This window comes from Apodemus sylvaticus, chromosome 16 (assembly GCF_947179515.1).
Source record: "Apodemus sylvaticus chromosome 16, mApoSyl1.1, whole genome shotgun sequence".
Classification (NCBI taxonomy): domain Eukaryota; kingdom Metazoa; phylum Chordata; class Mammalia; order Rodentia; family Muridae; genus Apodemus; species Apodemus sylvaticus.
In genome coordinates, this window is record NC_067487.1 from 31,073,014 (window position 1) to 31,087,451 (window position 14,438).

The 14,438-nt window shown below is 40.0% G+C and overlaps 1 protein-coding gene across 5 annotated transcripts in view; it reads right to left on the reverse strand.

The window, feature by feature from the left end:
- Positions 1 to 1,167: 1,167 nt before the first annotated feature.
- Zfr (zinc finger RNA binding protein) overlaps positions 1,168 to 14,438 on the reverse strand; it is a 64,263-nt gene continuing 50,992 nt past the window's right edge. For 4 of the 5 annotated variants that reach the window (XM_052160091.1, XM_052160089.1, XM_052160090.1 and 1 more), the window contains 5 exons: positions 14,331 to 14,428; positions 13,390 to 13,485; positions 5,344 to 5,455; positions 5,144 to 5,241; positions 1,168 to 2,644 (listed from right to left, as the gene is read on the reverse strand). In XM_052160091.1, the coding sequence (XP_052016051.1) occupies positions 2,465 to 2,644; positions 5,144 to 5,241; positions 5,344 to 5,455; positions 13,390 to 13,485; positions 14,331 to 14,428 (584 nt within the window). In that variant the 3' untranslated portion in view covers positions 1,168 to 2,464. Of the gene's footprint in view, positions 2,645 to 5,143; positions 5,242 to 5,343; positions 5,456 to 13,389; positions 13,486 to 14,330; positions 14,429 to 14,438 lie in introns of those variants that run through there. The other variant, XM_052160092.1, reaches the window with a different exon arrangement.

Below are 14,438 nucleotides of genomic sequence, written 5' to 3' on the forward strand. Positions count from 1 at the left end.
TGCCTCTGCCTTCCAAATGCTGGGATTACAGGCATGCACTACTACCGCCCGGCCGAGAATTTTTATATCTTAAACTCATCAGGAAATTTTTTTCTGTGTATTTGTTTTCTCGGTTTGAGTATCTTAGGTAACAATATTGGTATCACAGAAATTGATAGGTATGGTTCCTTCCCTTTTTATTTTATGGAAAAATTTAAAAAATATTTGGGGTGATGTATTATGATGAAGAGCCCATACTCTGAGACTGTTGGACCTCAAATCTTGAGGTAAAATACTTTCTCTTCTAAAGAAAATGTATTAAGCTGGGCGGTGGTGGCACACGCCTTTAATCACAGCACTTGGGAGGCAGAGGCAGGCAGATTTCTGAGTTTGAGGCCAGCCAGGTCTACAGAGTGAGTTCCAGGACAGCCAGGGCTACACAGAGAAACCCTGTCTCAAAAAAAAAAAAATGTATTAAAAAACCTCATAGTAAAAATGTAAACCATAAAAATAAAGGCTTGCTCAAGTCATACAGGTAATTTAACATTTTGTTTTAAGTCCCGCCCCACAGTTACCTGGCAATGGCCAGGTGTTCCTGACTCACTATAAAAGGGGCTGTTTGCCTCCCTCTGCTCTCTTGCCTTTGTTTCTCTCTGTCCTCTCATCCCTTCCCCTTCTCTCCCCATCACCCCCCACAATCATGGCCGGCCCCTACTCCTCTACTCTCTCTGTCTTCTCTGCCTCTACTACGCTCTCAGCTCCCCTCCCCAGGCCCTGACTAAACTCTATACTATACTATCATGTGGCTGGCCACTCAGGAGGAAGGGATGGCTCCGCATGGGCCTGTGGAGGCACCCCCTCCTCCCACACCTGACTACACACCCACCAAAACATATTCCCCCCCCTCTTTCTCTTTTTATAAACACAACAGATAATATAGACAGATCTGCAAAAGTGCCAGTCTTGTATTCTTTCATCTGGGGAAGGGTTCCAACCTTAGATAAATGAACCAATATGGTAGTGAAACCTAAAAACTTTTAGAATTATGTCATCAACCAACACGCGCTTGTCAGGAGTAACACATATATACATAGTACATATGAATACAGTTTTACTGAAGCATAAGTAGTATATCAAGCAAAAGTTGTAACCATCAAGCCTACTACATAACACAAGTCAGTCATTACATGAATTTAAGTTTTTATTTCTGTATCTCACTGTAGTGCTGTGACAACAAAACGACATCTGTGCACCAGAGCACACACATATCACAGTAAGATGTAACTTCTTATTACACCACTGCTAGGGGTAGTAGCATTCTGTATAAGACATAAGCATGTAGGATGGCCACACCAAATAATTTTCTGTTTTGTTTTTTCCTTAGATAATCTTATTTTTTTTAAATCAGTAATACTTTATCAATCTCACAGTTAATAGACCTATAACTGACCTGGGTGGGTGACAGGCTGTGTGGGAATCATTCAACTGAGTTCTACTGTAGCTGCTGCTAGAGTATTGACACACGTCAGTAAGGAACTGTCTGTCACATAATCAGGGCTAGTTATTGTTAGATGCACAATGATAAAGTTCTTTTGAAAACAATAGCCCATTATATGTGAAAAATTCTCTTTCCACTTGTACAGAAGAAAAAGTATTCAGAAAGTTATTTTTGGCCTTGCTATGTCAAAAAGTCAACTGTACAAAGATCTACGTGTTAAACCTAAAATTACTTTAAATGTCTATTAAAAACAAAAATGTCATGCATTATATTATCAATTATGCAGAGGCTTTAAAACTGTTGCAAGACCATATAATATATATTAGCTTTTATACTGCTAATGCACAACTAACAGCAAACTTGATTAGATTAACGAATTTGTCTTAATTACACCTTTTTATATCACACTAGATAGACAAATGCCACAAGATCTGCAGAAACACCTAGTTCTGAGCACTTAAATGGCAGGGTAGCTTTTTATATTGTAATCCTTCACATACAGAACAAAGGAAAAAAATCCTGCAGTTTCACGTTACAAAAAAACGTACTGCTATAAAGTATTAAGGGGTAAAGGATATCTATAACACAAGGTAACTTACAACTAGTGTCAAAGCAAACAAAATTCTAAATAAAAGTATCAAAATACACAGAGCAACTGAAGCACAAATCCTGCATTAAATACAGTAAAGATTTAATAACACAATGCATTAGTTAATAAAAGACACAAAAATACAGGGAGCAAGGGCAACCAGTCAATAAAATCAAAATAATGAAGGGGGGGACCACTATATTTCCCTATTCAAATTTATTTCTTTCCATCCATATAATACCTGACACTATACAATAAGTTTTTAATATCATAGAAAAACTTGGTTCTTCCATGAAACTCTTTATACTCTTGATAAACTTTTAAAGTAGACATTATTATGAATGGAAAACAGTCAATAAACCGGCACTATTGTAACACTGAAGATTTATACAAACTTTTTAAAAGTTATCATAATCCTTTTTGTCCTTCTTCCCCTCAGCTTCAAATCCATCCACTCCATCACTATCCCTTCTTCGTTTCCGGTTGTTGTGGATGTTAAAGCGTTGATTCATTTGTGGTAATGGATCCATTCCCAGAACTTTGTGTATCTGACGGAATGCGAGGAGTCTCAATGCAAACTGCAAACAGAGTTAGAATATAGAATTAATTTAAAGTCAAAGTAAGCCCTGAACTTTCTATTTATTCATTTATTTACTTGAATGCCATTGTCAGAGCACAAGTTGGCATCACTCTCCCTTCTCCCTGCAGAGCTATCTCACTGGCACAGAAGCACATCAATTCTTACTACGTTTGCTTCTCCATACGACAATATGAGGGAAAACGTTATGGAAGTAAACACCAGAATGGGTTGTTTCACCACCAGTGATTAATCAGAAGGGACATAACTATGTCCTGAGAGGCTTTTATTTGGGGGTGGGGGGATTGTTTCTGTGTGCTTCCAGTTATTTGCTTTCCAAATAACTTAGCTAGAAGAAACCAGTCTTTAAATGAATTTAGCCTGTGGTGGGAGCGGTGGAAAGATGTCAGTGGTTAAAACAACTTGTTGCTCCTACAGTGGAGCCGGGCTCCTGTTCTAGGAAAGCCAGAGCTATAAGGAGAAACCCTGTCTCAAATCTCCCACCCTCAAAGGAAAAAATACCCAATTCTTTTTTTTTTTTTTGGATTTGGTTTTTTTTTTTTGAGACAGGGTTTCTCTGTATAGCCCTTGGCTGTCCTGGAACTCACTCTGTAGACCAGGCTGGCCTCGAACTCAGAAATCCACCTGCCTCTGCCTCCCAAGTGCTGGGATTACAGGCGTGAGCCACCACCACCTGGCAAAAAATACCCAATTCTTACTTGTAATTTTTTTTTTTTTTTTTTTTTTTTTTGGTTTTTCAAGACAGGGTTTCTCTGTGTAGCCCTGGCTGTCCTCGAACTCAGAAATCCCCCTGCCTCTGCCTCCCAAGTGCTGGGCTTAAAGACGTGCGCCACCAATGCCTGGCTATTCATAACTAACAGCACTCTTTAGTGACTCAATGGCCTTAAAGAGTTTATACAATATTCTCATTATATAATCCTTACCTTTAACTCTAATGTAAAAGAAAAAAAAAAGCCCATTTTTTTAATGTTAAGAGCACTTCTTAGTCTTTTGATGTATGTTTAAGTCATTTAACTCACATACATATCTAATTTTTAACAGCAAAATCAGTTATTGTTGATGATTTGCCCTTTTTCACTTAAGAATGAGGTTTATTACATATAAATTCTCTTACATATCCTTATATTCACATATGACTATGTAGTCCTGACTGGTAGAACTCAAGAATGTAGACCAGGCTGGCCTTGAAAGCACAGAGATCCATCTAAGAGCTGCATAATGAGACCCTGGCTCAAAAGACAGACAGACAGACAGACAGACAGACAGACAGACAAGACAGACAATCCCCCCCTCCCAAAACCCCAAACCAACCAAACAACTTTCTAGAGATTTCCTAACCCAATGGTAAATGGTAGCTTCCATTACAGCGTTGTAGCTTCCTGTGCTCCAACTGTTCAGATTTTACTCAGTTACAATCCCTAGAATGCCTCTCCCCAATCTGGGCAGGCAGATTTGGGGTATACCATCCAAGGTCTTTAATTATCTAGCAAGCTTGTCACTGAGCAACATACTACCTTGGTTTGGATTCATTTCTAAAGTGGTTCATTAGAGAATTCTGCCATAAGTGGATATTAGCAGCAAATATAATTAAGAGGATTCACACCAATTATTCCTAAAATTTTGGAATTTAAAAAAAATATATCTGAGCATGGTGAGTGCTTGCCTGATGCCAAAGGAAAGCAAAAGGGGATGCTGGGTCCCCTAGGGGCAGTTACGAATGGCTGTGAGCGGTGGTGCAGATGCTAGGAAGCAAGTCTGCACCATCTGCAGGGAGAGCAAATGCTCTAAAGTGCGAGCCGTCCCTCTAGCCTCAGCCTTGGAACTGACACCACCAAATACAAAATGTTTATTTTTGCAGTGCTGGGACAGAGCCTGGGGAGGAGGGTACTTTGTGTATGTTAGGCAAGATATTACCATCGAGCCACATGTATCTGTCCCCACTTAAGGATCACTGAATGAATGACCCTATTTCCTCTTTGGAGTGGAGTGGCTAGGGAGGAAGAGATTAGCTTTGTAAATGCTACCTTGATTAGGTAATTACTGAAGTGTTTAATTTTTTTCATGGCATATAAAGACAAACACAAAATTATACAATAATCAGATTCATTCACATAAGTAAATATTTAGACAGACCTAATTGGCTCCATCTCCTGAGCATTGGGATTAAATGAGTGAGCCCTACCACTTCTGGCAAGGTAAATCTTTTTTTTGTTTGTTTTGTTTTGTTTTTTTCCAGAGAAGGGTTTTCAGTGTAGCCTTGGCTATCCTTAACTCAAGAGGTATGCCTGCCTCTGCTTCCTGAGTGCTGGGATTGAAGGCCTGTACCACCACCACCCAGCAGTAAATGTTTTTAATAACCTCTTTAAAGGTATACTTCCCAATTAAGTATCACAAAATGACTAGTAAAGTTATTACATATAAAGAAACAATTACAAAACCCCCAGGCTTAGGGACAGTAATCCAACAAGAACTCAATTACCTGTGCACTGGATGTAATGTCTTCACGTTGTTGCTCAGTCATTGTTGCCAAAGTATCAAAGGGATCCTTCTCACAAGGATCCAGAAGTCCAGGGCTGCCTATAATCATTGTAAAGAGATAAAAGTGTTAGTAGCATTATCTATTTGGGAAAGCCTCTTATTCAATAAAGAAACTTAATTTTACTTAATAAAAACACTTACCTTTGAGAATAATCCCTGAAGAAATGCATTCAAATACTCTTCTCAGGGCATCTCCAGGGCTTTGAGGACTAGAAGCACTGCTAATTGCTTTCTCTACCAGTAACTCCATAGCCTAAAGTTAAACACATAAAATATGTCCAACAGCTTAAAGACCATTTTCAAACACCATCAGAAAGATAGGTACATTCTTAAGCATTTCTAAGGTTTTAAAGATAAACTAAGGTAGTGAGCCTGTCAGTGAGATGGCTCGGCAGGTAAAGAGCTGATGAACCTCATGGGACCGCCACAGTGGAGAACTGACTGCTCCGAGTGTCCCTGAGGCAGACAATCCCTGGTGGAACTGATTTCTATAAGTTGTTTCAATCATCTCTCTCTCTCTCTCTCTCTCTCTCTCTCTCTCTCTCTCTCTCTCTCTCTCTCTCTCTCTCTCACACACACACACACACACAAATGTAAAACAGTAATTTTTATAATATGAAAATATTCAAATTAAATAAATAAAAGTATCAGGTTTCATGCCTCTCGTTATCTCCTCCTGACATTAAACCAGTTGAAGGCTATCTTATCTTCCGAACTGGAGAGGTGGCTCAGCGGTTAAGAGCACTGACTGCTCTTCCAAAGGTCCTGAGTTCAAATCACAGCAACCACATGGTGGCTCACAACCATCCGTAACGAGATCTGACATGCCCTTGTCTGGAGTGTCTGAAGACAGCTACAGTATATTCACATATGATAAATAAATAAATCTCTAAAAAAAAAAAAAAGAAGCTATCTTCCATCTAGTACAAAGCTTTGGATTTACTCAGTATAGCTTTAGGAAAAAAATTGCTTTTTTAAAATTTTTACTCATGTGTATTTATGTTGGGTGTCTGCCACATGTCTGAAGTGCCCACCAAGGCCAAAGTGTGTGTGGGACCCCTTTGGAGTTAAGAGTTAATAGACAATTGTGAATTGTTAGAGGTAGGTGCTGGGAACTGAATTCATGTCAATTAACTGTTAGGTGATCTCTCCAGTGCCCATTGTAGCTTTTATTTAAAATTTAAATGGGAATTACAGGGCCTATCACATGACTCGGCAAGCCTGAGAGCCTGAGTTTGATTCCTGGACTCACAGTTGAGGACAGAACACACTCCTGCAAACTGTTCTCTAGTTTACACACACATACACACACACACACACACACACACACACACACACACACACACACACTGCTCAAAATACACAAACCGAACACAGGAGTGCAATAGATAGGAGCTCAAAAACAATTCAAAGAGACCAGACAATTTGCTATTACAATGAAATTCTAAAATGATTTAGAAAGCGGAAAAACTTATGTTCAATTATATAACAGAAATAAAAAAGAGACACTGGTAGGGGCTGAGAAATGGCTCCATGGTTAAGAACATCTAGTACTCCTGCAGAAGACACATGCTTCATCCCCACTGCCCACATGGTGGTTCCCAGCTAGCTAACTCTAGGCCAAGGGCTCTAACACCACATTCTGACCTCAGGTACACACATGATGAATACACACATGCAGATAAGACATTCATACACATAAAATAAAAGCCAGAAGCAAGACTGTGTCAGACCAATCTTAAGGTACAGAATTATCAAGATCTCTGCTCCTCCAAAACATAATAAAAAAATGTAACAATGCACATGCTCCTTACTGTCTCTCAGCAAAAATGTAGTGACCAGTACCAGACAGGAGAGGACTGTAATGGCCTCCACAAGCAACAGTGATGATGCTCAAGCAGGCCTTCCTGCATCACCACGTGGGACTGGGGAGTGGGACTGGGGAATGGAACTGGGGAGTGGGAGTGGGTTTGGGGAGTGGGACTGGCAAGGGAGTCAACAAAAGCTGCACCACTCCACACAAAGCGCCACGCTGGGGAAGAACTGATTGTGCTCCTGTGGAAGGCAAGACTCCTTCTCTGTTACAGTGCCCCTCTGTGAGGAGCTGCTGAAGGCCTAACCTGTAGCTTCCCCTTTAGGAAATAGAGATCAGCCTGGCTGAGGAGCTGACAGGCTCCTGGCCTTCGCTGGTAGCTATAGGAGAGCAGAGGTTTCCAAGAACATAAACAAAATTTTGGGGTGTTTTTGTTTTTTGGTATACATAGGATTCCCATATGCCCTTCAGTTCATTTACTCTGTTGACTTTTTGGTATTTTAGTATGTAGTACATTAGTTACAACTAGAGTCTATGGTAGTGTGTTTTGTTTGTTTGTCTGTTTTTTGGATTTGGTTTTTGGTTTTTTCGAGACAGAGTTTCTTTGTGTAGCCCTGGCTGTCCTGGAACTCACTCTGAAGACCAGGCTGGCCTCGAACTCAGAAATCCGCCTGACTCTGCCTCCCAGAGTGCTGGGATTACAGGCATACGCCACCACAGCCCGGCAACAAAGTTTTAAGGTACAAAGTGACCAAGCTGTTCTGACTGTTCTGACCAAGACAAGACAAAAATAAAAGTAACAGCTCCCTGAATCACCCCCCCCCGCCCCTCCTGCTACTGGGTCCCAGGGAAGGCCACAAACTGTCAACAATCTTATTGCAAAAATCCCTCTTGACCTGTAAATTTAAAAATATATTACTCGTAGTAATCCATCCCCCTTGCAAAGAGGGTATAAAAGTTGTATGCTTTCTGTGTTCGGGGTTGACTCTGCCTGCGAGGATGAGTGACCCCACGTACGTGGAAGAATAAACTTTATGCTCTTGCATCAATCTTTCATCAAGCTGTGTGCTGAGGGGTTGTGCGCCTGAGCTCAGACCCTGAAGGGTCTGTTGAGTTACAACACTATAGGACATTTTCCTAAAAACCGAGACCTGTTCTGACCATCTTCACCTTCCCAGAGGTGGGAGCAGAGAATTTCTAATCCTGAGGCCCTTTGGAAACCAGCCTTTGGATACAAGGCTATGGACACTATAGTCACATTTGATGATCTAACAATAATAAATAACCTTTCAGCTTGAACTTCTTTCCACAAGCAGTCCATAAACGCATCACTTACAGGGAAAGAAAAAGGACAGATATTTTTAAAAGGTTCATCAACACTTGACTAATAAAAACTGTGGGACAAGCCGGGTGTGGTGGCACATGCCTGTAATCCCAGCATTTGGGAGGCAGAGGCAGGCAGATTTCTGGGTTCGAGGCCAGCCTGGTCTATAGAGTGAGTTCCAGGACAGGCAGGGGTACACAGAGAAACCCTATCTGGAAAAACAAAACAAAACAAAAAAAGTGGGACATATAAACTGTGGAATTAAGTCCCGATAAATAATGCTAGTCTGTCATTTCCAACAGCACAGACCAAAACCTACCAGTCACCACACTGTGAAATAAGCCGTGCATAAGTACTCTGTTCCCATAAACAGAATGTGGCAGAGTCTGGGATGTCCGTGGAGGAGGTGGTGGTAAGACAGCTAATGGCCATATTGTTAAAATAAAAAAAAAAAAAAAAAGGAAAAGCAGACTACTCTATGTTCTGTAACATAACAGGATGGCAATGCTTAACCAGCAGTCGTAAACCTTTTTGGGGTACTGGAGAGATGGCTCAGAGGTTAAGAACACTGACTGATCTTCCAAAGGTCCCGAATTCCAATTCCCAGCAACCACATGGTAGCTCACAACCATCTGTAATGGGATCAGTTGTCCTCTCTTCTGGTGTGTCTGAAGACAGCTACAATATATACTCTCATAAATAAATCTTAAAAAAAAAAACAAAACCAAAACAAACCTTTTTGGAGGGATATGTATGTGTTAGGTACTGAGGATCAAACCCAGAATCTTGCATATTCTTGGCAAATGCCCTAACACGAAGAGCATCTCTAGCTCTTTTATTTCAAGTAGCCGTTAGAAGACTAAATGTTCTCAGAACAAATAAGCTGATGCCAGTGACTTGACCCAATCATTGCACATTATATGAATGTCCTGAAATGGTCCATTTAGCATAAATATCAAAAGTAGATAGGAACAAATTCGTTTGACATCTTGCACTCATGTGAAGAATAATATGAAAAGTCTATCTTGCACAGACTTTGCATGGCAATTATTCATTAATATAGTTAATTAATAATAAATGTAAACCCCTGGTACAGATGCTGATGTGGGGCTGTGCTCATGCAAGGGCAAAAGATTTATGAGAACTCTTTTCAATCAGTATTTCTGTGAACAAAGCTGCTGCCAAAGTAAAAGCTAACAAAACATTAAAAAAATCTGTTTGGATGAGTCTAACTTATAAGAATTATAACACAATCTAAAATTGATTATAAGAGAACTCAATGACTACATGAAGCCAAAATGAAGTCAAAGTTGAGATCGCTAGGAAGATCCCAAGGCTACTTACTATATGCCAAGCTAAAACCCAAAACATTATGGAACTATGATGGTTGGAATGAAAATGACCCCCACACTCTTAATTTGAATGCTTGTCCTCTATTGGTGGAACCGAAAAGGGTTAGTAGGTGTGGCCTCATTGGAAGAGGTGGGTCACTGAGGTGGGCTTTGAGGTTTCAAAAGCTCATGCCATTTCCAATTAGCTCTATCCTCTTGTGTATGGATCAGATTTAAACTCTTAGCACTGCTCCAGTGTCGCGCCAGCCTGCTACCAGGCTCCCCACCATGATGGTCATGGAATCTAACCTCTGAAATCTTGAGTTCCCATAAATTCTTCTGCCACTTGTCTCAGTCACAGTCTTTCTTCACAGCAACAAAGAAGTTACCAGAGTTGGTACAGAGAGTAGGCTAGTGTTGTGTAAAAGATTGTTGTGCAATCTTTCTGTTTTTGGAGCAATGTAGAAGACTTTGGACTAGGAAAGCAGAAGAACAGTATAAACAGGGCTTAATAGTGCTGCATCCTAGTAGGGGCCTGGAAGACAACAGTGCTGAGAGTCATGTGGACTAGAGGCCTAGCTCACAGACAACTTTGAATGGAAACAGTATCAGCAGTTAGAGACCATTCTTGTGATGTTTTGGCAAATTATGTGTCTGGCTTTTGCTCATTTCAAGAAACAGCCTAAGACTAAATTGAAGAATTAAGGACTAATTTCAAATGGCAGAGGAGATTTCAAAATAGTCTGTTAACTCTGTCATGTGATTATTAGTAACCACTCTTAAGCAGTTCTACAGTGAAAAAGAGCACCAGGAAATCTGATGTTGAAGTCTTAGTTTGTGCTCAAACATAAGGAGAAACAGAATTGAGTAGTGCCCTTAAAGTCAGACCCCATCAAGCTATAATCCTGTAATTTGTGAAAAGAAATGGCCTAAGTCAGCGATTCTCATCCTTACTAATGTTGTGACTCTTTATACATATTATAGTTTCTCATGTTGTGGTAGGTGACTCCCTACCACATTTTCATTGCTTAACTATAATTTTACTTCATACTGCCTCATACATCCTAACTGAAATTTTGCTACTATTATGAATTGCAATGTAAATGTATGATATGTAGGCTATCTGAAGTACAACCAGTGAAAGGGCCATTCAGACCTCCAAAGGGGCCTTAACCCACAGATTGGAATTCACTGAACTAAGGAATTATCTGTTCTAAATGAGAAACAACAAAGGAAAGTTTACGCAAATGTAATTCAAGGAGGGGACCAGATTCCATCCCAAGCAGGCAAAAGAACTTGGCAGCATCATCACATTGTTCTGGCTTCAGAACCATGAAGGACATAATAGTACTGGATTGTGGAATCTTCTTTCTCAGCTAATGAAAGCCACTGAGTCCAAGTGTGTGGCAGCGGAATCCTTGCATGAAGGCCCAGAAAAGACACGGCATAAAGCTGTGAAAGTGAAGGTGGATGTGTGGAGATACCAGGATCCTGGAGGCACCAGAGCTCTGAGATGTCTACCAAGAAGTGCAGCAGCCTGAGTGCAAGGGGTGGAACCAGGTTGCGAGATAGGTCTGTGGCAGCCAGCAAAACTGCAAGAAGAAGCAGCACTCTAAGCCCTTTGACATCACAGTTGCTCATTATGCCCCTTTTCCAACAGTTTGGAAAGGTACTGTATATTCCATGCCATTGTATATTGCTAGAATATAACTTGCTAATATATAACTTGCTTTTTAGTTTTGTTTTTGCAGGAGTTACAACTAAGAGACTGAGATGAATCTCAAAAGAGACTTTAAATGTTTAAAACTGTTGAGACTAAAGCAATCTGGGGACTTTTGAAGTTAGACTAAACTAATTTTGCTTTATGATATAGCTACATTCCTTTGGGGCAGGGAGTAGAATGTGGTAGTTTGAGTGAGAATGGTCCATACAGGCTTATTATATTTGGTAGCATGCTTTGGAAAGGATTAAAAGGTGTGGCCTTATTGGAGGAGATATGTCATTGAGGGTGGGTTTTGAGGTTTTAAAAGCCCACCTGAGATGTGCTCAGTCCAGGGAGTGGCACTATTAGAAGGTGTGGCCCTGTTGGAGTACGTTTGTCACTGTGGGCGTTAGCTATAAGACCCTCACCCTGGAAGTCAATCTTCCACTAGCAGCCTTCGGATAAAGATATAGAACTCTCAGCTCTGCCTGCCTAGATGCTGTCATGCTCCTGCCTTGATGATATGGACTAAGGCTCTGAATCTGTAAGCCAACCCCAATCAAATGTTGTCCTTATCAAAGTTGCCTTCATCACAGTGTCTGTTCACAGTGGTAAAACCCTAACTAACTGAGACAGCACCAGTTAGCTTCCTCTGACTGTTGGTTGCTGTCAACAAGAAAGCTCTCAGCTAGTGTCTAGTGTGATGCTTGCCTCCCTGCCATGATCTTGATTAACCCTCTGAAGGTGCGCCTGAGACCCCAGTAATCTTTCTTTCTACAAGTTGCCCCAGTCATGCTGCCCTTTTGCAACAATAGCAAAGCAATTAATAAATGAATAATAAACAGCAAAGAATAGGAAAAGGTGAAAACAAAATTTAGTCTTCAAATTCTGTGTACATAGTAAAGAGGCGAAAGATGAAAACAATTAACAGAAAAGTCAGTAGTTATGTCAGATAAAGTTAAACTGATGAATAGGATAATTGTCTCTATATAGAGATCATATTAATCAGAAATAACAAAAAAAAAACTTCACTGGGTAAAAAGGAAAAAAAAATTGCAAGACAAAAAGTGTCTCAGAAAGTACATAGCATTTATCTTTGATTCATTTATATGTTTTTGCTAATCTGGCTTTTGGACATAGGGTCTTTCAAACAATGGCCTCATACCTTCCTGCCTCAAGCTTCCCAGTGCTGAGGTCAGAGGTATGTGTTAAGAATACCAGAATTCTACTCATAGATAATTCAGCCACACAAGTAACGAACATGATTCCGTCCTCAATAAAAAGAAAGCACTATAGCTCTTTATCTTACTTCTTCCTCCCACTCCTCTTACAAATACCAGGATTTTATTATTTGATGTGTGAGTTCTGGGGACTTAGGCCCGCAAGCTGGTACACAACCCATTACAATTCTTTCTTTCCTTTATTATTATCTTTTTAAAGATTTATTTATGTATATGAATACACCATTGCTCTCTTCAGACACCCCAGGAGAGGGCATCAGATCTCATTACAGATGGTTGAGAGTAAGCTACCATGTGGTTGCTGGGAATTGAACTCAGGACCTCTGGAAGAGCAGTTGGTGCTCTTAACCACTGAGTCATTTCTCCAGCCCTCCTTTTATTTTTTAAATGAGCAAACCACCCTCAGAATTTTTTTAAGCTATCATTCCTTCACTCATACAGCTCTCCAAGGGTGCTGCCCCACGCCTCTGTGCACCATGGTGTGCACATGAAGGTCAAAGGACAAGTTTTAGAAGTTAGTTCTCTTCTACCACAGGGATAGATGAAACTCAGGCTAGGTAGCAAATGCTTGCCCACTAAAGTGTTTTACCACCACAAACATAACTTTTAAATTAGTAAATCCCAAGAAAGTATAAACTCTCCCGGATTTGTCATCAGACAGAAAAATATAACATATAAATGAAAACATAGGACAAATGAAATCAGAGAACAAAGACGACCAGAGGAGAACTTTCTAAATACACATTTTTTACACTGTGCTGTCACCGGCTACTTACCCAGCTAGGAAAATCAGACCACGTTGGAACTCGTTGACAAAGGTCTCGGAGAATACGTATGATAATCACACAGGACTGTAGGCCATTAGCTCTAGCCTTGAGGGCAACACAAAAACCAACTGAATTAATCTTAGAAATATTAAAAATATCCCTTGGTGAAAAAAAGTTAAAATACCACTGTTCAATGGAAGCTCAGATTAAAAATAAAAATAATTACATTTAAATTGGTTTCAATGAGCTGCCATTTACAGCAGTATTTTATGCCAGAGTTAGTATTTAATAGCTAGTATTTAGGTCAAAGTAAACAGATCATACAAGAATAATATTTCTTGATCCCCTGTGAACCTTGACCTGTTTTCATACAAAACAGTAAACTGAAAAAAAAAATCTGCCTAAATTAGAAATAAAAAGGAAAAGTAAAAGAGCTAAAAAGTTTGTCTAGGGCCTGAGAGGTGAAGGAATCTGTTTGGTTTCCTCCGCGTGCCTTTGCATGTCTGCACAGGCACTAAACCAAGCAGCTGCCCCTCACCTTTCATTCCCTACACTTATTAACTTAAGAGAAAGAGGGAAAAATCTTAAAACTATACACAAAGCTTTAAACACATATTCCATTATTTAAAGCAAAGTTAATCTGCAGCCTTATGGAATATAATATATATACAAAACATGTGATGTTCCTAAACAAGTCAACTTTAAATATAGCCACTAAAAATAAAAAACCCAGGCTACAAACACCCCCAAACCTGTTTATTGTCAAATTAATAGTAACCGCAAAATGCAGATCGTTATACTCGGCTTTCTATGATAACTAATTTTCTGAGTTTTAATTTAAAATAGTGTTGTTTAGGCGATTGTTTGAAATGTTTAAGCATAGTTAAACATGTTGTACTGAACTACTCTCTCATAAGGCTACAAGAAAAAAGTAAAATGATGTTCCGAACCTGGAACCACTTAGCGTGGCGTAGAGCAGCCAGAGCGTCAAGGCATTTTTGCCTGTCCAAGACGTCCGGTGGGTCTTTCACCATACCCGAGGTTACATCTAAAATGGA